The sequence below is a fragment of the Berghia stephanieae genome, chromosome 2, assembly GCF_034508935.2.
Source record: "Berghia stephanieae isolate SIO BIC M18660-M18661 chromosome 2, UCSD_Bste_1.3, whole genome shotgun sequence".
In the NCBI taxonomy this organism is placed as follows: Eukaryota; Metazoa; Mollusca; class Gastropoda; order Nudibranchia; family Aeolidiidae; genus Berghia; species Berghia stephanieae.
Genome location: NC_088361.1, coordinates 6,535,843 through 6,559,069, shown reverse-complemented (window position 1 = coordinate 6,559,069; position 23,227 = coordinate 6,535,843). Strand labels below are relative to the sequence as shown.

The following is a 23,227-nucleotide window of genomic DNA, read 5'->3' as shown; positions in this document are numbered from 1 at the left end:
TTTTGTGGTTTGTCCACGTTAAAACCGCTGATTTTTTCAAGTAAAAACTACAATTGGGATCAGTTATCATATTCAAATTCTACAAACTTTATTTCGGATTGATTTTTGTTTGTTTGTTTTTAAGGGTTTCTCCGGCGCTTGCAACACATTTAGGCCATATCAGCGCCGGTAAAAAGGAAGAGAATGGGATAGTAAAAAGTCCTTGAATTACAATTAAAGAAATCCAAAAATAAGGGAGACAAAGGGGAATTGGTTCAAATAGGGAACAGATAGATTCAAAGAGCACACTATCAGTCAGTGTACTTAGTTTGAGATCACAATGTCTCATCCAGACACACGCACAGGTCCCCGCAAAGAGGAACACACTCAATTGTTTACAAATCATACATATGTAAACGGAAAAATAATACAGTGCATAACAGACAGATGATTTACAAGGGGAAAAAAGATCATCTCCCAAAACTAACTATACATTTGACTGTTCCCTCCCAGCCAGTGTATCCGGCCAGGGCCAGGACAAAACCAAGTAATCTCATTACAAGACAAAGACAGAAAGCAAATTGGAAAACAAATATGGAGGGATAGAAGTCACAGTATGTACCTCCTTGCCCGAAAGAACCCCACCCAGACCCTCAAATATTTACAAATCATATATTTGTAAAACGAACAATACAGTGCATAACAGAGAGACAATTGAGAAGACAAAAAAAATATCATCTCCCAAATCTCTAACTATACATTTAACTAGGGCATCCAGCCAGGCACAGTAAGTGCCTCCCTGCCCACTATGGGAGGTCAGGACCCCGCACAGGAGAGAAAATAACGTTTTTTTCTTCCGGAAGGGGGGGGGGGGGGGGGGGGAATTGCAGGGAAAGAGGGCTATACTAAAAGTGGCACGTACACCTCAATGGGTCTTCGCTAGAGTTCGGAAAAAGATTTAATAATCGTACTCCACGACAGAAAAAAAAAAATAAGTCAAACCGAACCCCCCCCCCCCCCCCCCCAAAAAAAAAGAGCGCCACGTGTAATGAGGCAATTGAAGAGGGAAGAAAACTAGACAAAATATTGGCCCTTTTCATTAAGACATACCCTTAGTATACCTAAACGAAAAAAACGGTGACATGGGAGTAGAGTATGTAAAAGTCATTTAACTGGCAGTCCTCTGTCCACATGTGGAGGAGACCCCTGCCATTAGCTAATAAGTTCACAATTTCCACCCAAGGACAATTTGTTCAGAACGTCTTTGTAAAGAATAAAACACCTGGCCAACACAGTAAAAGATCACATAAAATTCAGCTCAATGCATCAATTTATTATTATCATACATTATGGATCGAAAAAAAAGAACAATTAACAATACTATAAAATATACATATTGAGTGAGATTGCCTTTGACCCGACTTCTAATAAATAACATGCTCAAAAATGATATGAAATTTCAAGTGCACGATTTTGAGATTAATTTTGAAATACATGTTTTAAGTACGTAATTTAAAAGTAAATATTAACTATCAGGGATCAGGGTATGCAGTGAACACATAAAGGATATGTTATACCATTGAAGTTTCCTTTCGAACTGATTTGGACATGAAAAAAAAAACGGGATAACTTTGAACAATCAAATTGACAATGTGAATTGCATCCATACTCTATACAGAAACATTGTAAGCTCTACTCTATGCGATCAAGCTGTCCCACATGTGTGTGTATAATATATATATAGCTTGATCGCATAGATATAAAGACCCCACCCAATTATGAATAATTTTAAAAAGGCAAAATTTTAGATAATCAACAGAAAGGAAGCTCTGTATCACTTTTGTTACATTTGCTTCAATTGGATGCAATAGTCTGATGTCACGTCCGCCCGGCAACGAGCAGTTTGGTTTTAAACAAAGAAAATCGGTTCTTTTTATTTTTCATCCTGGCTAGAACTTTTTCACATGTCATGTAATCAGAATGCATAAAAGTCAAAACATGATCAGTTCTTTAATGTTTTTCTCCTCTGGATACTTTTATGCTCGTCGGAGAAGTATTTCATAAGGGCGTCCGCCATTGTTCCGATAGTTTAGAACCAGTTACTAAGTTACTATGCGTCATTAGGAAGGTTGTTTGTTTTTGTTTTTAAGGGTTTTACGGCGCTTGCAACACATTCAGGTTATATCAGCGCCAGTAAAAAGGAAGAAAATGGGATAGTAAAAAGTTCTAGAATTACAATTAAAGCACCCAAGAAAAAGTAAGACAAAGGGGAACTGAGAACAAATAGGGATCAGATGTAGATTCCAAGAGCATACCACCAATGTACTTAGTTTGAAATCACCTACAAGTCTCATCCAGGCACAAGCACAAAATCCAACAAAGAGGAATACACTCAAATGCTTACATTATACATTCAAAATAAAAATAATAATACATAACAGAGAGATGATTTACAAGGAAAAAAATATCATCTCCCAAAACAATAACTATGCATTTGACTGTTTCCCTCCCAGCTAGGACTCCGGCCAGAGCCAGGACAAAACCAAGTAATCCCATTCCAAGACAAAGACAGAAAGCATGTTGGAAAACAGATATAAGGGGATAGAAGACGCAGTATGTACCTCCCTGCCCGCTATGAGAGGTCAGGATCCCCACCCAGATCATTAGGAAGGATGTGACGTCACGACTGTTGAAGCCTATTACCAAATGCTGCAGTTACTACACAAAAATATTGTTCTAACAATGAGGTCCTTCCAATAGAATCAGTTAATTCGAACGCAGCTTAATTGGAACGATTTCAGAGAAAAGATTCGTTATATACGAATTGAAGTGTGCAATATGAAAATTTGATTGTGGAAAACAAGAATAGTTTCAGTGTACAATATTTTCTATTGCAATTGTACGTACCCGTTAACTGGAGTAACTTCGCGTTAAGGGGTAACTTTGTGCAATTTGAGTCATCTCAGCTGTAATGTAGTTATTTTCCTTGTTTTAATGACTTGACTTTTTATCAAAGGAAATAATTACCACAAAACTAAATATACTCTAATTGGACCAATATATCATAGAGGCAAAGTTTCCCCCAGTTGACGGTATTTACAACACATACAAAAATCAAATACACTCCCAGCTCTGTAAACGAAATAAATTTAGTCTTCAAAATAAGTATCGTTCATCTATCGTATTTTCACTAATTCACTCACAAGTCTGATCTAAATATACAAATCAAATCGAGACCCCCCCCCCCTCCCAAACTTTGCTTAATTGTGGCCTAAAAATGTATAAGTGGCGGGTCTGGCTAGCCAACTAACGATGGTACTGAATCGAGCAGGCATAAGAAGACGCTCTCTCCTGAGAGCTATATGAGAAATACGATTGAAATTCCTCCGCAATATATTCAAAAAAGTTAATAGCGAGAAAGGTTTTAAGCAGAGATAGACAGCAGACATGCAGATCCCATGTTGCTAAAGAGAGAAATGAGGCAATCAAAGGACAAGGATAATCGGAGAACTACATGATCGCTCATATCTGCAGCTACCCATCCGATTGATCAACAAAGCCAACTATAATAAAAAACAGAAAATAAATGCCTGATGCTGAAATAAATTTACTGCTAGGCCGAATACTATCAAGATTTATTTCGCAGAGGTCACTTGCTTTCAAAGTCAACTAATTTTCACTGAACTAAAAGTCAAAGGATGTGGATCGATGAACTGTTTATTTTGAGTGAATTCCACCTCCCCCAGACCTTCCATGAGACTGTGAGATTCATGACGTCTACCTATGTGCTTGATTAAGTCAGCACGGCGTTTGCTCTTAAAACGGCAAAGTGCACAAGCAAATGTGGCAGCCATTCGCTCATGTTTTTCACGCCAATGACGCTTAAAGCTCACATGAGTCACACTGGCCGTACATCCATTAACAGGACATGTCCCAGGCATTCCTGTGAAGGAAGAGATATCAGAAACCCCTTAGTGCGGAAAAAAAAGGGAATTAAAAACAATATGTTTTTAACAGAACAATTTAAGAACCACAACCATTTAACACATATTGAAATGGATTGAAAGGCGTTTCCTGCCCCCCTTTTTATGTTATAAAAGTTCGATGAAAGAGGCGTATACACAGCAAGAGAGAACTGCTGTTATTATCATCATCATTAGTGAAAGCAGGCCTGTCCATCAGTCGAAAATACCTATTAACAACAATAAATAATAAAACGAAATGTGGTAGGTTTGAGCATCATTTATTAATTCTGGCAATAGTCGGTGAGAATCATCAGTAGCATTGATGTCGATATGGAGTGCAAATTACTCTGCATGGATCTATGCGCGGTGCATGTCAGAGGTAGAATGAAAGATAGATAGATACACACACAGAGAGAGAGAGAGAGAGAGAGAGAGAGAGAGAGAGAGAGAGAGAGAGAGAGAGAGAGAGAGAGAGAGAGAGAGAGAGAGGAATGGGGGGGGGGGGGGGGGGGGGACTGTCACACAACAATTAAGAACTAATCGCAATCCACGTATAATATCGGAATGACAAAGTGTAATTGCCTCTGATGCCTTGCTAAGGACCATTAGAAAACGTCTTATTGAAATAAAACCTCTTGACAAAGGCATTGTGTTAATTCCTTTGAAATTTCATAATTAAGCTGGAGACAACGAAAGTTCGGATTCAACGTACCAAATGTTGTGTCTAGATACAAATATCCCGCTGCCACTATGAGGTTTCTTGATCCCACTTACATAGAAAAAAATTGCTGTACATTCTTCTTTCATGATAAATCATTTGACAATCCCAAAATCCCGTCAAGGGTGAAGGGATATGGATCAATGTATTGTCTGTTGGTGATGAAGATTATATTGCCAACACCATGTTCCGGTTGTGAGAGATGATGCTTCGTTGCGATGTGCCTTATCAAGTCTGATTTTCGCTTGGCGATATAATCACAGAGGCCACAATGCAAACATTTTATAATCTCAACGTGTCTTTCTTCCCAATGACGCTTTATCCGACACGTTAGCACTCCACAGTTCTTCACTGGACACCGAAGCAGTTGAGGATGCTTTGAGGACATGCTGAATTCACCATTCTCTGTATACCCTGTGAATACAGTAGAGTCTCTGATTCTCGTACATTTCACACATACGACTACCTCCAATGCTGCATAAAATAAAACACACACAAACAAAAGCAAAACAAAACAAAAAAACAAAAACAAAAACAAAAAATACACGGACTCAAAAAAAAAACAAAAGTCCTACAAAAGAGTCCCAAAATTAAAAAATGCTTTAAAGTTAATAAAGTTTCAGATCAAAGCTTTGTTATTTCCTCGTTTTTCCCTTCTATTTTCAGAGAATCAAAATTATATAACAGATTCCTATGAGGGCGTTGCTCTTTCAGCTGCATTAGATGATACTATCAAGATGTACTATGCCAAATCAAGTTGTAATTACATTCATAGAATGTCCCAACAGTACACGTTTACTTCACAGCATCAATATGCATGTATTCACGATAGTTCCTAAGTTCAAACCATTTCACTCCTGATTCAGTACATTGTTATAAATACTGCGATTTCATAACGTCTTCAAGAGTGTATGGGTAAGGATCAATAAACTGTCTATTGGTAATGAAGATGATTTTCCCAACGCCATCTTCGGGTTGTAAAACATGATGCTGCCCGAGGATATGCTTAGTCAAATTTGATTTCCGTTTGGCAATATGGGTACAAAGGGTACATTTCAGACACTGAATAACTTCAACATGTTTTTCTTCCCAATGTCTCTTCATCCGACACGTGATCACATCACAACCTTTCACTGGACATCGAAGTCGTTTTGGAGTCCCACTGTGTTCATCGCAGTTCCTCATGAACCCTGTAAAAACAGTGAAATCACTGACTTCTTTGAAATTGAATTTTCATCGCATCAATTTTACACCTTTATTTTACTAGAATTCTACACGAAAGAACGTGTGTAATACGAAAAATATATTCCTTTTCATATTTAAAAAACAACAAAGTAACAGTAACAGGGCAAATTTGTACGGCGATGAGAGGAAGAAAAGTTAATAGGTATCAGAAAAAAAAAAATCCGACAGGATATTTCCAACAAAAAATTGCTTACAAATTTGAACGGATCTTCACTTGTTCCCCAAACGACGAAAAACAGAAAAAAATTCCGACAGGATATTTCCAACTGAAAATTGCTTATAAATAAATCTGAACGGATCTTCACTTGTTCCCCAAACGACGAAAAAGAAAAAGCATTTCATTTCCATGGAAGGACCCGAATCCAAAGCGGTAATTTTCAATCTGATTGCCTGGAAAATTGAGAACGAGCGGTCATAAAATTAGTTTTTCTTTCATAATATTTTTTTTTAATGTCTATTACAGAAATAGAATCACGACGACGTATGTAGAGCCACCAACCCATAACAGTCAAAACAGGATTAGACTTGGAAGAAATCAACACTTCTTTTCCCAAAGACAAAAACACAAATATTCTTTTTTATTCTATTGAATCCATCTTGGTGTTTCGAATTATAAGACCACAAGTATTGGAACTGAAAGGCAATAGAATTATGTCATAAACTACACAAAAGGCACCAGAACAGGTCACAATACAGATATTAATGTCACAATACAGATATAAATATCACTTAGGTACCAAAATTAGGAAGGTAAAAAATAACGGTTTTATACAAAAATCCCTTGAAATAACAGGAGTCGGTAGCTCTGCGTGAGGGAGAGGGGTGGCAGGGGGCAAACCATAAGGAAATTTACTCCATATACATTACTACCAGCTTTTTAACACTGCCAAATTTACGGAATGTCGTGTTTTGCAGGTGGACGTATGTACGAGTCCTCCGGAGGAGTTATATAAAAAGTGTTGACTGGTCTGTGTCAGATGGTCGTCAGTGGTGACTGTAACTGTTAATCCCAAACAGTGAATAACTACTGAATTCCCACTGTATTTTTTAAAATTAAAAACTATGTAATATGAGTTCATCATTACAGTTGGTTCAAAGAAAGGTACTGGCTTTTTCAGATTGTTTTTCTTTATTGAACTAATCAAATACTTCCACAAACGATTTTTGTTCTTAAATGTAAGTCCGGCTGTAAAATTGTAGTCATTTTATTTTTTACCTCTGAATATCTTCAACTTCATTCATAACCTGATTTGATGAAAAAAGCTTTACAATTTAAGACATGTCTCTTCTGGTTCCTCTTATAAGGAAATCCTTTTCCACATTTAGGACAAGAGAAAGGAGAAAACTTTAGATGAATACTGTTTCGGTGATCCCTGAGGCTTCTTTGGTCAAAAAACCGTTTCGTGCAAAAGTCACATGGAAATCTCAGATGACGGTGGAACACTGAAATGTAAAGAAGTATGAACGCTTCAGTTGTTACGCTTCAGTTGTTACGAATTCCATACTCCAGATTCTCAATTAAAAGTAAAATTCTGTCATGGCTCACATATAATAATACATTTGGGAGTGGTGTGCGAAAAGAAGTAGATTAGAGAGGAGGAGCAGCAGGAGGAGAGGAAGACGAGAATGAATTAAGTGAATGCCGCAGGTTCGAAATGACTATCATGAAACAGATTCCAGAGTGTCGCTCAATAATGATGAAAAATGGAAATATTTGAAAGTATTTCTTGGTTGCAGTAGAAACTAAGTATTATAATATGCTGTGTCAAATTCGTTTAATAATTTTTTATAGGTATGTATTTGTACACTGATGACAAACCAGTACATATACTGTCCAACAGCACCACATAAAAATACGTTTTTGGTTTTTAAACTATCAGGTTAAGAAATAACAGATTTCATGAGCCAGTTCGATTTATCTCCCGTTTGATTGATAATTAACAACAGGTAATAGGAAAGTCCAGTCGTGAGTTCTCGATTAAAATCATATACATGTATATGGTTTTGTTTTTATTGTTTTTAGCGGTTTCGCGGCGCTTGAAACGCATTAGGTCATTTCAGTGTCAGTAAAAAGGAAGATGATCCGATAGAGGGAACGCTGTAGATCTGAAGTTAAAAGCACCAACAAAAAAGGCAAGACAAAGGCGACTGGTTCAAATAGGGAACAGAAGATTCCAAAAGCATCCACCGATGTGCCTATTTTGGAATTACCTAGAAGTCCCATCTAGGTACAAGCAAATGATCCCGCCATACAGGATACACTCAAATAATTACAACGTACAAGGGAAAGCAGTATCATCTCTCTCACCCCCCCCCCCCCCAACCCCAAGATCAAATATTTTTTTTTTAAAAAGAGAGCAACATGGAAATGGGAAGTCAATGGGAACAGAAGACACAGCAAGTGACCCCGCCAGGCATGTTTATGGTAATCTGTGAGCAAACTGCTAAGCAGAATGAGCAATTTATCAATTTTATTTTGGAGATGTAATGAAGTTACAAGGCTAAGCGTGCTTTGTCGCTTTAATGCTAAATGGCTGTGCATTTAAATAGAAACATTGAAAACACCAGAAACATTAATGAGAGTCTTGGATAAGAGATGGATTCTTTGTTGGTCTGCAGGGTCGATTCAAAAATTTATAAATAGGATGTCAGGGGGAAAAATATGTATGAACTAAAAAAACGGTGTGTACAAAGACTGCGAACTCAAAACGTTTGCTAGAGTGTGTGGGTAAGGATCAATAAACTGTCTATTGGTTATGAAGATGATTTTCCCAACGCCATCTTCGGGCTGTACTACGTTATGCTTCCCGATAATATGTTGTATCAAATTTGATTTGCGTTTGGCGATGTGGGCACAGTGGGTACACCGAATAATTTCAACATGTTTCTCTTCCCAATGCCTCTTCATCCGACAAGTGATCACATCGCAACCTTTCACTGGACATCGAAGTCGTTTTGAAGGCCAACTGTGTTCGTCACCATTCCTTGTGAACCCTGTAAATACAGTGAAATCACTGACTTCTTCGAATTTGTCATTTCATCCTGTCATTTTTCAAATCAATTATAATGCAAGAAAAAACGTGCATCAAAAGGAATATGTATGTATTCGCTATTGGTATATATTTGGAAACAAGGCAACAGGCACTACTCTGCAAGAGAAATTTCCCTTCGTTTTTTTTTGTTTTTTTTTTTTTTTGGGGGGGGGGGGGGGGGGGGGGGGGGGGAAAGCGCAATCTACTCATCGACATCTTGGTCTTGTGCCAGTTTTAATTTGGCAGCCAGCCTTGTTTGTGCGAACGTCATACAAATGAAAGTGTCACCAAAATTCATCAACAGGAGCACATGTGTCAAATAAGACACACGAGAAGTTGATTTTTGTGCGGATCTACCGTTCCGCGGCCTGGGCGTTAATCACGGGATAAATGTTCGACACGGCAAAATCAGAGGAATATCATTTCGGAAATTTACTAATCCTGCCGGCAGCACTTTTCATTGGCCGGCAAGGTCAATTGAATTTTTTTGATAGCCGGCAGACTTTGACCCATGAAACAGGGCAAATATGAACAACAATGGGAAAAATATATCTATGAACACATGTAAAATCAATTCAACAACATCGACGCCGCAAAGCTCAACTTTAATTATTATTTCTCAGTAGTAGGGAAGAAACTTCCAAGCGCATGCTGTCTGCATAAACAATTTGAACAAAAACTCACATCCTTGCAAAAACCACGAGGAAGGGGGGGGGGGGAGGGAGGGAGAGAGAGAGAGAGAGAGAGAGAGAGAGAGAGAGAGAGAGAGAGGAAGAGGGGAAGAGAGAGAGAGAGAGAGAGAGAGAGAAAGAGAGAGAGAGAGGGGGGAGGGGAGAGGAAGAGAGAGAGAGAGAGAGAGAGAGAAGAGAAGAGAGAGGGGAGAGGGGGAGGGGGAGTAGAGGGAGAGAAGAGAGGAGGGAGAGAAGAGAAGAGAGAGAGAGAGAGAGAGGAAGAGAGAGAGAGAGAGAGAGAGAGAGAGAGAGAGAGAGAGAGAGAGAGAGAGAGAGAGGAGAGGGAGAGAGAGAGAGAGGAGAGAGAGAGAAGAGAGAGGAGAGAGAGGAGGGGGGGAGAGAAGAGTATGACAGAGAACGAGCGCTGAGAGGAGCAACGACTGACGAAGAGATAATACATGGGTAATGTACAGTGAGTCATTTCAGGGAGCGCTCGGTGCAGGCACAAACCTTCAGCCAAGTAGGATAGTAGATTCCATCCAGTGCTAAAACACACACACACACACACACACACACACACACACACACACACACACACATCGATTAAAACTTGAGCTTGAGCTTTTATTAAATATCTTAACATCATGTACGCAAAGCGCTTTACGTCAAATAAAGGGTCACAAGACAACAGCAATAATTAACACGTAGGACGAGACATCACCCAAGAAAGGCGGCATACAATTATTTTTTCGACGGAGACAACACTGATACAGATCAGGTAACAACCGAATTACACCTGAATAATAGTTGAGTGAAGTAGTATAAAAATCCGTCTCCAAAAACTCAACTTTTCGCAGCCCAAATCAGAGACAGGTCCGAAGGCGAGTGTCGTACCGCCAGACAACAAAGGCCAATAAAACGATTAACATATATACGAAAGAGAGATAGATAATTATTATACTCCGATAGAAACATCATAGATCATCAGTGTCCTTTTGTCAATATCAGTTACCATTTGTAGTTTCTTTTTCAATACCCCCTGCCCCCCCCCCCCCCCCCCCCCCCCCCCCCCCCCCCCCCCCCATTAAAACTCCTTTTGTAAAATCAAATGTAACTCATAATCTACAAATTGTATTAAGTCGGGATAATTAAAAATCAGATGGAGAAAATCTAATGTTATTGAGGAGAGAGTACAGTACATACATCTTTTCCTAGAGTTCAAAATCTCATTCCCGATCATACTTTCTGACATCGGGTTCATTCCGACAGAACACCAGACTGAGGGTTTGGTCTTCATATATTTAGCTCAGTTTACTAGTGTACCATATAATTACACCCTCACCTTCTACTTCTAGAGCATGCCAAATGTTTGAAATGTGTGTAATATACAAACAATCGGCAATCAGCGAATCGTACTGTCGTGCCAGCAGATCAGCATCAAAGTCCCCCCCCCCCCCCTCCTCCTCTTCTACATCTACGTCTCCCCGAATAATACAATTTTGGGGCAGTAGGTTACTCATGAGTAAGGCTTAAAATTAGCAGATCAAGACAATATTTGTGCCGTGGGAAAAAAAAAACAAAAACAAAAACAAACGAATCTCTTAAACAAACAAAAACACATCGTATTCTATAAAAAGGGGAGGATACGCGCAAGCAACACTCACACGTGGAATATCAAGAAATTAAAAAAATACCAGAATTCATTAAATATTATTTTATTCGTATAAAAATTTATTGTATCATACAAAGACACTAACAATTTATTGTATCATACAAAGACTAACAATTTATTGTATCATGCAAAGATACTAACAGGCAACAAGGAACAAGTTCATTCACAGTGCGTATTAACTCTTGGAATACACCATTACAGCATTCGTGATACAGAATGAAAATAAATTTTTAAAAGGATAAAATGTATTAGGCCTTAATATACCCTTTAAAAATAAGATGCACCTTATTCCCAAGTATTCCTGAGCGGGATTGGGGAAAGACAACTCAAACAAGTGAAGGTAACGAAATCTTTCGCTTTGCCTAGCGAGCAAATTTGGGGTGGATAAAATTTCGCCCAATGGAATGCCTAGTGGGGGCCCAAATCAGTACCAACCAAGGTTACACTGCATTTTCATAGCCACTCTGACACATCGACCCACCGTCCTCTTCTCCCTTCTCTCACATTTCCATCGATCTTAGTGTCATTTGTTATTTTGAATACGTTATAAAGAAAAGAACAAAGTGTCTCCCAAAACCATAACCATAACACTTGACTGTTTCCCTCCCAGTCAAGGATTCCAACCAGGGACAGGACAAAACCACGTAATCTAATCCCAATACAAAGACAGAAAGCAAGATGGAAAACAGATAGAGGGGGATAGAAGACGCAGTAAGACGCAGTAAGTTCTTTCCTTTCCACAATGAAAGGACAATAGACACCACCCATGTAAGCCAAGACACAAAATAATATATTGGCTCACAATTGACTATTCACGATTTAAAAAAAAATTTTGGTATCGTTTGTTTTTATCGTATTCAAGTGCTCACAGAAAAATAATTTGAACAAATATAAATGTTCATCAAACACCATGCCCATGACAATTAACCATGTGCCTGTTTAAGTTCTTTTTGTATCTAAAGCCTTTCCCACAGAGGGAACAAGAACAAACGAGTAACTTGTCATGAACTCCCTTAATGTGGTCAGTGAGGCGGTATTTTTTAAAGAACGTTTTACCACAGAACCTGCAACACCACTTGTTATCATCTGGAAAAGACAAGAGAGAATGCAAACTGCACTGGAAATGCAAATGATACTTATAAGCAGATTGTAACAAAAGACCAAATGTCAATATGGTAATGATAGAAACAGAAATTGGTGTTACAAAACAAAAAATCAATAACAGCATAACAAAACCCACAGAGAATAAAAAGAGCAGGATATTAAAAGTCTGTCTGAGTAGCTCAAAACCGCTCGTACCTTTACATTATCTACATAAAGCATTTCAATAAATCTATGGCACGATCGTTTCAAATGATTAATAACTAAAAACAAGGCGGTCTTTAAACAAAGACCCATTCTTCTAAGACAACCAAAGGCTGTCATTTTGATGATGCAAGCAAAGTCCCATTTTAGATAATTCTATTTTAACATTGTTAAACAATCATTAAGTGTCTTACACAGATCAATAAATATCACAGAATATTACACATGGTGTCAGCACTGCGCTACTAGAACTACATAGAAATTGTATAAGTCTGTATGAACTGTAACTTCCCAAACACTGTCGACAGTATGGCGTTAAGCATTCTTTCATAAATGCTGTCATAATAACAAAATTATCACCTAAAATCTACAAAGCCATACATCTTAAAAATTCAACATATTGGACATTGGGTGATACTTTAGGAGAGGTGGGTCATATTTGTTTTGTTTTTAAGGGTTTTACGGCGCTTGCAACACATTTAGGTTATATCAGCGCCAGTAAAAAGGAAGAAAATGGGATGTAAAAAGTTCTAGAATTACAATTAAAGCACCCAAGAAAAAGTAAGACAAAGGGGAACTGAGAACAAATAGGGATCAGATGTAGATTCCAAGAGCATACCACCAATGTACTTAGTTTGAAATCACCTACAAGTCTCATCCAGACACAAGCACAAAATCCAACAAAGAGGAACACACTCAAATGCTTACATTATACATTCAAAATAAAAATAATAATACATAACAGAGAGATGATTTACAAGGAAAAAAATATCATCTCCCAAAACAATAACTATGCATTTGACTGTTTCCCTCCCAGCTAGGACTCCGGCCAGAGCCAGGACAAAATCAAGAAATCTCATTCCGAGACAAAGACAGAAAGCATGTTGGAAAACAGATATAAGGGGATAGAAGACACAGTATGTACCTCCCTGCCCGCTATGGGAGGTCAGGATCCCCACCCAGAGGTGGGTCATAAATTTAAGAATTTGGAGGAGGTTGTTTGGAGCAAGAAACAACATGCAATGTGACATATTATTCTATAGCAAAGTTTTGTTGCTCTTGATCAAACCGAGCTTTAAACTATAAACTCATAATTTTTTTTAATATATTTTTTAAAAAATCATTACTATGTGGCAGACACTTAATAGTCTTACAAGACATACAAGACATGATTGATACTATTTTTTTCATTACCCTGACCCAAGCAAGTCTTTTCATGGGAAGTCAATACTAGGCTGTCCATTACCGTGTAAATATGAGTGTAACAGTTATAGCAAACGTGCGTTTAATTCTTAATTAAAACAACCGATCCTCTCCAAAACCAAGTGTCATAATAATGCCAAAGAAAAAAAAATAATTTAAAACCATTATTTAAGGTAGATCTACGGTCATGATGTAAGAGAAAATCCTTCCGCAAATCAAATAATCCATACAATACAAAAATAATGAGACCAAGAACATTTCCCATCTCAAACAATACTGCAGTACACTGACAAAACAAAATGTTTTAATTCAACCAGAAAATGTTTACTTTCGAATATTGTTAAACTAAGATGACCCCAAACTTGATTTAAAAGTATTTAAATCATAGCATTCTCAACTTAAGGATATTTTGGCAAGTTGGGAGGCTAATAGTCCATCGATATTTGAAGTAAAAGTTTTCTGGTCACCATACAAAAAGACGTGTAATCAGTTTACAGAAGAACGTTATCTTCAATGCTTCCACCACAATAGAATGCCTCTTAAATTTAAAATAGCCTGTCTACTGTCATCGTCAACAGTCAACATCGTGGGCGAAGAAAACAGAATAACTTTAGAATAAGGAGAACAAGCAAAATACCAAAATCTTCCAAAAACATTCCAAAGAATGAAAAATAAAATTATCATTTTAAATTCAATATTATGACACTTCAGACAATTTATCTTCTTATGGCGACCAAACCTTCTCTTATAACCAAATTTCTTTTTTTTTTTTTTTTTTTTTTTAAGGGTTTTACGGCGCTTGCAACACACTTAAGGTCATATCAGCGCCAGTAAAAAGGAAGAAAATGGAATAGTAAAAAGTTCTAGAATTACAATCAAATCACCCAAGAAAAAGGAAGACAAAGGGGAACTGGTTCAAATAGGAAACAGATGTAGATTCCAAGAGCACACTATCAAAGTACTTAGTTTGAGATCACCTAAAAGTCTCATCCAGGCACAAGCACAGGTCCCCACTACGAGGAATACACTCAAATACATCATAATATATAATAATGTAAACAAAACACAATACAGTGCATCACAGAGAGAAAAAAAATCTCCCAAAACTATAACTATACATTCAACTGTTTCCCTCGCAGCCAAGGACTCCGGGCAGGGTCAGGACAAAACCAAGTAATCCCATCCCAAGACAAAGACAGGCAGCATGTTGGAAAACATATAGGGGGATAGAAGACACAGTAAGTGCCTCCCTGCCCACTATGAGAGGTCAGGAACTCCACCCAGAAATTTCTTGTTACAGGAGGGAAGATTGCCAAAGTAAAACGTGTGGATATGTTCCCTTAGGTGGTAATCATTCCGATAACATGTGCCACAGATGTTATACATCCACTTGGCAGACTGAAACTCTGACAACAAAAAAGTCTAAATTCAGTTATATTCAAAACTAATTTTAAAACGAATCCACCGGAAAACAATTTCAATATTGTTAACAAATGTGTTTTATCACTTCCACTAATCTTGATCACACCTGGCTATCAGAGCTCTAAAATTTAATTTCATCATCATCCAGAAAGCATTGATAACCCAAAAATGTAATAATCAATACCTTTCTCCAAACAATTCAATTCAAAAAAGTTAAATAGTAATGATAAGAACAAACTAATTATTTCAGTTCGATTAAAATTCAACTTCACAATTCCAACCATTCATTCTCATCTTATGGCAAACCGAGTTTCTCTTTTTATCATTTTTCTTTTTTATTTTTTGTTACAATTACGATAAGATAAGTCTTTGATGACTTATCACCAAAAGCTGTGCAACACAAAACAAAACATAAAAAAACGATATAATTCTGACATTATCTTTCATTCCAGATCATAGGGAGAATCCATACATAAAGAAACAATTGCGAAGAGATAAATGCCTAAGTCATTCTATATCAAACGAAAAAAAAAAATAAATAACGAAAAAAAGCAATCTGACATGCTCTTCAAAAATTATATGTTGATACCTCACTGGGGAAAAAAAAAAGTCAAAGCAAAGCAATAAAAAAAAAATTTTAAAAGGAGATATCCGGTTTTCAACGAGGAAAGTTTTGTTTTATTTTGTTATGGCGCTTGCAACACATTTAGGTCATATCAGCGCCAGTAAAAAGGAAGAAAATTGGATAGTTAAGACAGTCCTGATGTACAATTAAAAGGAATTAAAGAAAAAGTAAGAGAAAGGGGAATTGTTCAAATAGGGAACAGATTTTGAGTCCAAGAGAACACTATCCGTGTACTTAGTTTGAAATAACCTAAAAGTCTCAACCAGACACCAGCACAAGATCCAACTAAGAGGAATACACTCAAATGTTTAGAAACCATATGTTAAATTAAAATAAAATTACATAACAGAGAGATGATTTACAAGAAAAAAAATACCATCACCCAAAACTTTAACTATACATCCGACTGTTTCCCTCGCAGCCAATGTCAGGACAAAACTAAGTAATCTCATTCTAAGACAAGACAGAAAGCAATTGGAAAACAGACACAGGGGGATAGAAGACACAGGAAGTACCTCCCTGTCCATGTGGGAGGTCGGGAACCCCACCCAGAATGAGGAAGGCCACTATAGCTCAGTTTACACACCTGCATAAACTACTTCAACCTACCAAGTATATAAGGCTTTAACTGTGTCTTTTGTTTCCAAATCAACATCCTTTTTAGGAATGCAACAACCAGAAATACAGTGACGCTTCAGACTCCGCTTGTAGGCAAATGATTTGCCACAATTTTGACATGAAAATGCAAAAACTTTCAAATGAACACTGTTTTTATGGTCACGCAATTCCCAGGAGGAACGTAATCGCTTCCCACATATATCACACTGAACCTTGTAAAGCCAGGTATCTGAAGAAAAAAGAAAAATCTCTTTCAGCTCTAATCAGCTTTAAAAATATCTATGAAAAGACAGCTCCCTGATACATAGTATCTGAAAGGAGACAACTTGCTAAAATACACCTAAAACTGCATTCTGTTTACAAAATATTTCTTCTAATAGCAGAATAAAGTCAAAACGGAGGAAACATTAAAAAGTATTGGCATCACAGAGCTTTTGGTGTCTGACAAGGTTCTTTTTGTACGCAAAACATTTCCCACATTGCTCACAACGATAGGTAATCAATCGCAAATGTACAGCATTTTTATGATCTTGCAAATGGGATCTGTGATGACATAATAATCCGCAAATGTCACACTCAAACCGGGAAAATCCAAGACCTGAAGAATAAAAAAGAGAGGACCAACCAAATTCTCAGGGAAAGAAAATTCAAGTTTCACAAAGCATGATTCCTTACCAAATCAGAAAAATAATTTCAAGACTTAAAGCATGACACAATTCCGTACTTCATTATGAATGTATACAAGGGTGCTAAGATTCTGCTCTAACTGATGACAATTATGGATAAATTGATCATTTGATTAGACACCCCCCTCCCCAAATCAGCCACTGTTATCAGAGCTGTCAATCAACACTCTCCTAATCACTCCTAAAAAAATCGTCATATTCGTTACGATACAACTCAACAATTTTACCATTCTAATTTCTTTTGAATATCACAGAATTTAAAGAAAAGTTTTCGCCTTAGCTATAAAAACTTGACACTGCGTTGTAGAGCTTATTTAGCTGAACAATATTACGTATAGAACATACTTGTTGCTTTTCTGTTTGAGTGAGAATATATTTTTGTATTGGGTTGTGTGATGTTTCAGGGAAGAGTCTGAAAACGACTGGAAAGGAGAGAGTTGAACGGGATAAGATTTTGAGCCAGGATCTTTTCCTCAAACAAAAGGTTTCATAATTTTCATTGAGATTATAACTTTTTATTATACTCAAGAAATATTGGTGCTATCAATTTTTCTTTTACCATTAGCTATGTATTAAAATGAGACTATGGAATGAAAGTAAAACTATTTTCAATGCAAACATGTTTAAAGACTCAAAGATGAGTCATGTTACTTGTTTAAATATCATCTTGGAAAAGTTCAGGATTTTTTATTCAAGACCCTAAAAACATAAGTTGGCAGCTCTGCTGTACACATCTATTGTAACAATTCAACTCACATGAGGTAACACCTGACAAAAGAATTGACCTCTATCTTTCCATCTTATGTGTGTGTGTGTGTGTGTGTGTGTGTGTGTGTGTGTGTGTGTGTGGTGTGGTGTGTGTATATATATATATATATATATATATATTAAGTATAGATAAATATGTAGAGAGAGAGAGAGAGAGAGAGAGAGAGAGAGAGAGAGAGAGAGAGAATTATCATCAGATGCAACTCTTCTTTTCTGGAAGCCGTATCCTCCCAAATTAAATATTCTAATAGATGCATTGTGTGCCTTTAAATTTTATTGGGAAGGAAATCGGAATCATTCTCTAGGAAAACGGACACTAAATTGGTGAAATTGTTAACTAATTAGTCCTCAAAACTATATGATAAAACTTACTTTATAAATCGATGAACTACTAGCCCCCAACTTGCCAAAAGATTCTAAAGTTAAGACGAGAGAGAGTAAAAAGAAACTAGGACAATCTTTGGTACTATAATAATAACGCACGAGCAAATATACTAATCAAACTATGGTCACAAAAGTGTCTGGTCCGAAAACAACAACACACCAACACTCAAACTCCATTGTTTTCCATCTCCTTAAATGCTCTCCACTTTTCACATTTTAATATTGCTGGCCAATTATATGGAAATGATATTTTAAGTGTCAGAATATTGAAGTAAATTGGATTAGAAATACTAGACCTGTAAATGAGCTCCTTAAAAATTGACTGAAACTCTTCGACAAACTGAAGATTCAATTATTTTTTTTTTAAATAAGGGCATCATTGGAGAGGAGAGTGATAAATACAATATATCAAAATAGTGGGTGTTATTTCTTACTGGTATGACTGCCATAATTTGATGTAGAAGGAATGCTAATCAGCATGTCATTCATATAGGTAAAGATGACTTCATCAAAGTCATATTCCTGTCTCTGGAATTTTTTTGACATAGAAAAATAATCACCATTATCATCTTTAACTTCTAGCCATGACCAATTGAATTTATTCCTCACGGGACTCGCATCTTTATCGATGCTCGACAAGTCTGAATTGCGATCCACGAACAGCTCAGCCATTGTGAGAACATTAGAATAATGTAGCAATGAGCAAACTTGATTTTCAATCAGTAAATGACAGAGAAAAATTTTTTTTTAATAAATATGACTTCAGGCCAATACACTGAATTATTAAGTATAAGTGAATTATCAAGAAGAAACTTCGGCAGGCGTAGCGGAAAAATTCAAAGAATCGAAATGAAGGTAAATCGCCACAAAACAGCAAGCTCGCTTGGGCTTGAGCAAAACAATGCCAGAAAACGTCCTGATTTGCACGGGAATTAATTAGGCTACTTACCATTGTTCCTTATGATCAGGTACTCAACCAGTGAAGAAACGGTCAACCAGTTTGTTTACAACGTGAGGCAATCGAAATGTGCTTGTAGCAATCTATCCTACCTTTCGATTTGAAGATGTCTACATAACGGACTTGCAGCATTCGCAATTTACTTTATCATAGTTTTGAGACTCGAAGGGTAAATGTGGTCAATTTTGGCTAAGATGAAACAGTGAAATTTATCGCTCGGTGGCTCAGTTAAAATTGGCTACAGTTGGGATCACGACGGATTGGAAAGTGAAAAAATAATTTAACGAAGGATGTGTGAAAATACCCAGGGAAGTGTTCAGACACGCCTTTTATAAAAAGCGTCGCTTTGTCTTGGCAATATATACATCGTTAATATAAACGGTCCCCATGAGCTATGCGTAGCGCTGTGGAACACTCCTAATTATTTTACGGTCATTCGACTACGATTTGTGAATTCATTCTTTTTTTATTTCTTTCCTTTTTTAAATATTTGAATTTGACAAATTGACTGATTTCAGTTAATTGACTGAGAATTGACAGGTCTAAAATACCAAAATATAGCACATAAAAGCTTAAAAAGTTTGTATTTTCTTCAAGTTTCCACAAGCCAGTATGTGTAAGTCCCCTAGGTGCTGTAATTCATGACCACAGTGTTTAGCTCGTATCTTTGAAGCTGCCTTGATAAATTTCGTTGTAATATCACATCTCGATGGCTTAGATTGCACTAAACCCTACTAAAACATTTTTCTGCTCATTGGAAGAACAACTGGCTCAAAGGTTAGCTTATTACGATCTATGAAAACCAAGACACTGACTTGCATAATAAAATTGTAGATTTACACTAGAGTTCTATATTCAAAAATATCTTTAGCGATGTGTGTCATATCATTTGGTGACATAATAACAGTTTAGGCATCATAAGATTAAAGTCGTATTCCACACTCTTCTCTTACTCACTAAAAATCATTCACCAATATTGTGTTCGTAAAACGGACTGAATGGTGAATGTTGGTTCGTTTTGTGTGGAAATTGAAGTGGAGGGGTCGAGAATTCTGCTCTTTAACCATGCAAAGCCCCTACCTGAAAATAGTCTTAACATTATGCTGTGTGTGTCACTATAAAATTCTTATGTTCTGGTTGGTAAAAATGAAAGCACCACAAAATATTAATGGAATTTGCGAATGCACGAGAACCATAAAAACTACATTATTCATATTTAGGATTCACTAGGATTGTATGCAAAGATTTGTGACAATACATACATGTCTGAAAGAAACAGATCGAAAAGTGTGATCATGTATTTTGAAACACACTATAGACAAGAAGCCTTGATAATAAGGAAATCCAAAAGATAATTTAGGAGGGAAACGCAAGATGGGCATTTATGGCTTTGTACCATTTCCATGAATCTACTAGTGACCCTAGAAGTCGTTTAAGGGAGCGTTCACATATTACGTCATCAAAAATTTGCCCTTTTTAGACCCCCCCCCCCCCTCCCCTCCCCCAAGTCATCACTTGTCATCATTGACCTGACCCCCCCCTCCCCAACAGATGATGACGTCATCTAATTTAATAAAAACTAAAAGATAACTTTAATTTCACAATATTTATTATTCATTTTTCAAACCATAAACATTGATTATCAACGTTTGATAAAACACATTCAGACATTTTATTAATTTCAGAAACTGTTGATAATTTATGTTTTACGATACAATGGGGACATAAAATTTAAATTTGCAAAGATAAAATCTAACAAACATTATTTAAATTAGGCTACTTGGTGCAGGTGCTATTAAAAAAATTTCAGAAAGTGTAATTTAAAATAGTATAGGAGGCAAATTATTTTATAGCATATTAGTCTTTTAGTGGAATGAATTTCTGTTTCAATTTCCAAACATAAAATTAATTGATTCAAAAATGTTTCTGCCTTGGACCTCTGGCAATGTACTATAAATAGTATCATCAATTTCATCTTCATCGTCATCACTTTCTCCCATTTGCTGTTTCTTGTATGCCGCATTTTCGTGAATGGTCTTTCATTGCTGTGATCGAGGAGTGATACAATGAACATTTAGGGCAAGTTCGCCTTTTGAGAAGTGATACCCTTTCCCATCTTGTTTCTTGAGAGATGGGCAATACTCATCATAGCAATTTATCTTTAGCTGTTTTGAAAGGAACAAACTTTGAAATAGGCTTAATTTGCCTATGTTTTGATGACATCATCTTGGGTCTGACCCCCCCCCCCCCCCCTCCCCCATGTCAACACATGTCAACATTTGGTAGACCCCCCCTCCCCCCCTAGCTGATGACGTAATATGTGAACGCTCCCTAAAGTATATTACCTTATTTTTCGTAACCATAAATATTTGACTCATCAAAGTATCAGTACTGAGGATAAGGAAGATGACAGGTCAGTTTGGTTGTATAACTAGTATATCAGCACTCGTGACATTATTGGTTCAAAAGAGAAAAACAGCCTCGACCTTTCGTGTTATGAAAATTTTTTTGAATGCTACTAAATCGGTCCCACTATTATACTATGGCTATAAGTTTGCAGGTAACAGCGTTGTGCGAGAAGAATAAAAAAGATCAAGAAGCAACCATGAAGGGAACCAGCTCAATATAACAATGCAACACGACTTCCCTATGTGATAGATGAACTTGCTAAAAGAAAATAATCTCTTATGCTATGACGGGCCTTTGTTTGATCATTATGTTTGAGGTATAAAAAATACTATATTCAATCTTTCAATAGGGTCAAGAAAAGCTTGCTTGAAATTCAGCTCTTTATTATTTTTGAGCAGGTGACAAGGTACCTGTTTTGGAGAATGTAAGTTTATTTTCATTTGCAAATGTCTTTCATAGCTAAACAGAGAACAGCTGGATCCTCCTAAAATAACATAATATTGGTTTCATCATCAATAAAATTCATAAATTTCAAAGAAAAAAAAATAAAAGGAGAGGAAGAAAAAAAATTTAATTAGAAATGGAAACACAATACCAAACTCAAAAATAACATGATGTTAAATCAAAACCAGACAATTATATAAAGGAAGATGTATGACAGCAAACAATATTTAAGATTGAGCAAAAATCTCTTGATTCATTTTCAAAAATTACACCAAAGTCAAAGTTAACAGTTAGCGACAAAAATAAAAATGCTGGCTTAAACTTTGTTTATAGGCATATCCTTTATTACACCTTGGACAAACGTGAGGTTTAAGACCAAGATGTCTAACATTAATGTGTCCATCCAAATCTCTCTTGCTCTTGAACCTACTGTTACATATCGCACAACAGAGTTTTCCAGATGTACTTGTTTTTCCCGTAATAGACACAACTGGAGAAAGAAACAATACCTCCAACTAATCAAAAAAATTTCTTTGAAAAATGTAGCGTTAAACTACTTTTTAAAAAAAGGAATCAAAACACTGTCCATAGTTGAATCTGGAGTAAAAATGAAGTTCAGAAGCTGGTACAAGTACCGAGACCTATGGTCTCTTTTTTCTGTTTCTACATTTAAAACTTGTATATATCAAATATGCAATTAATATAACAATTCTGATGTTACATGCATCTTATATTACCTGCCCAAACCAAGGTCAACCATGGATAATACAGGACAAACTGGTGCGATCGCGATTACACACAACAATTTTGACAAGCATTGACCAGACCACAGAATTGAAAAAAAAATGGCCCATAAGTCACACATTGATTTAGCTCTGTATGCTGCAGTGTAGAAAACCAGTAAAGAAAACACTGATTGATAGAAAGACAGATAAGAAAAAGGAAGATAGACCAGAAGGACAATGGGATATGGCAACGATGGGCAGATGGATGAGAATAATATTGATGGATAATCTATGGGATAGATGAATGAATTGATAAAAGAGAATGGAAGAATTAATTTGAATTATGAAACCTTTTAACTATGCATTTTACATGTATTTTTAACACGAGGGCAAATGAT

General features: G+C 36.6%; 1 protein-coding gene across 35 annotated transcripts in view; it reads right to left on the bottom strand.

Annotated features, from left to right (window-relative positions):
• LOC144964226 (uncharacterized) overlaps positions 1–23,227 on the bottom strand; it is a 110,198-nt gene that overhangs the window by 66,720 nt on the left and 20,251 nt on the right. The window contains exons 4-5 of one of the 35 annotated variants that reach the window (XM_078898266.1): positions 16,447–16,684; positions 4,924–5,076 (exon numbers count right to left, since the gene is read on the bottom strand). The exons of 24 other annotated variants lie outside the window; for them this stretch is intronic. In XM_078898266.1, coding sequence (XP_078754392.1) covers positions 5,058–5,076; positions 16,447–16,684 — 257 coding nt within the window. In that variant the 3' untranslated portion in view covers positions 4,924–5,057. Of the gene's footprint in view, positions 1–1,291; positions 8,902–11,309; positions 17,054–21,567; positions 22,595–23,227 lie in introns of those variants that run through there. 10 more of the 35 variants (XM_078898268.1, XM_078898259.1, XM_078898265.1 and 7 more) reach the window with 10 other exon arrangements.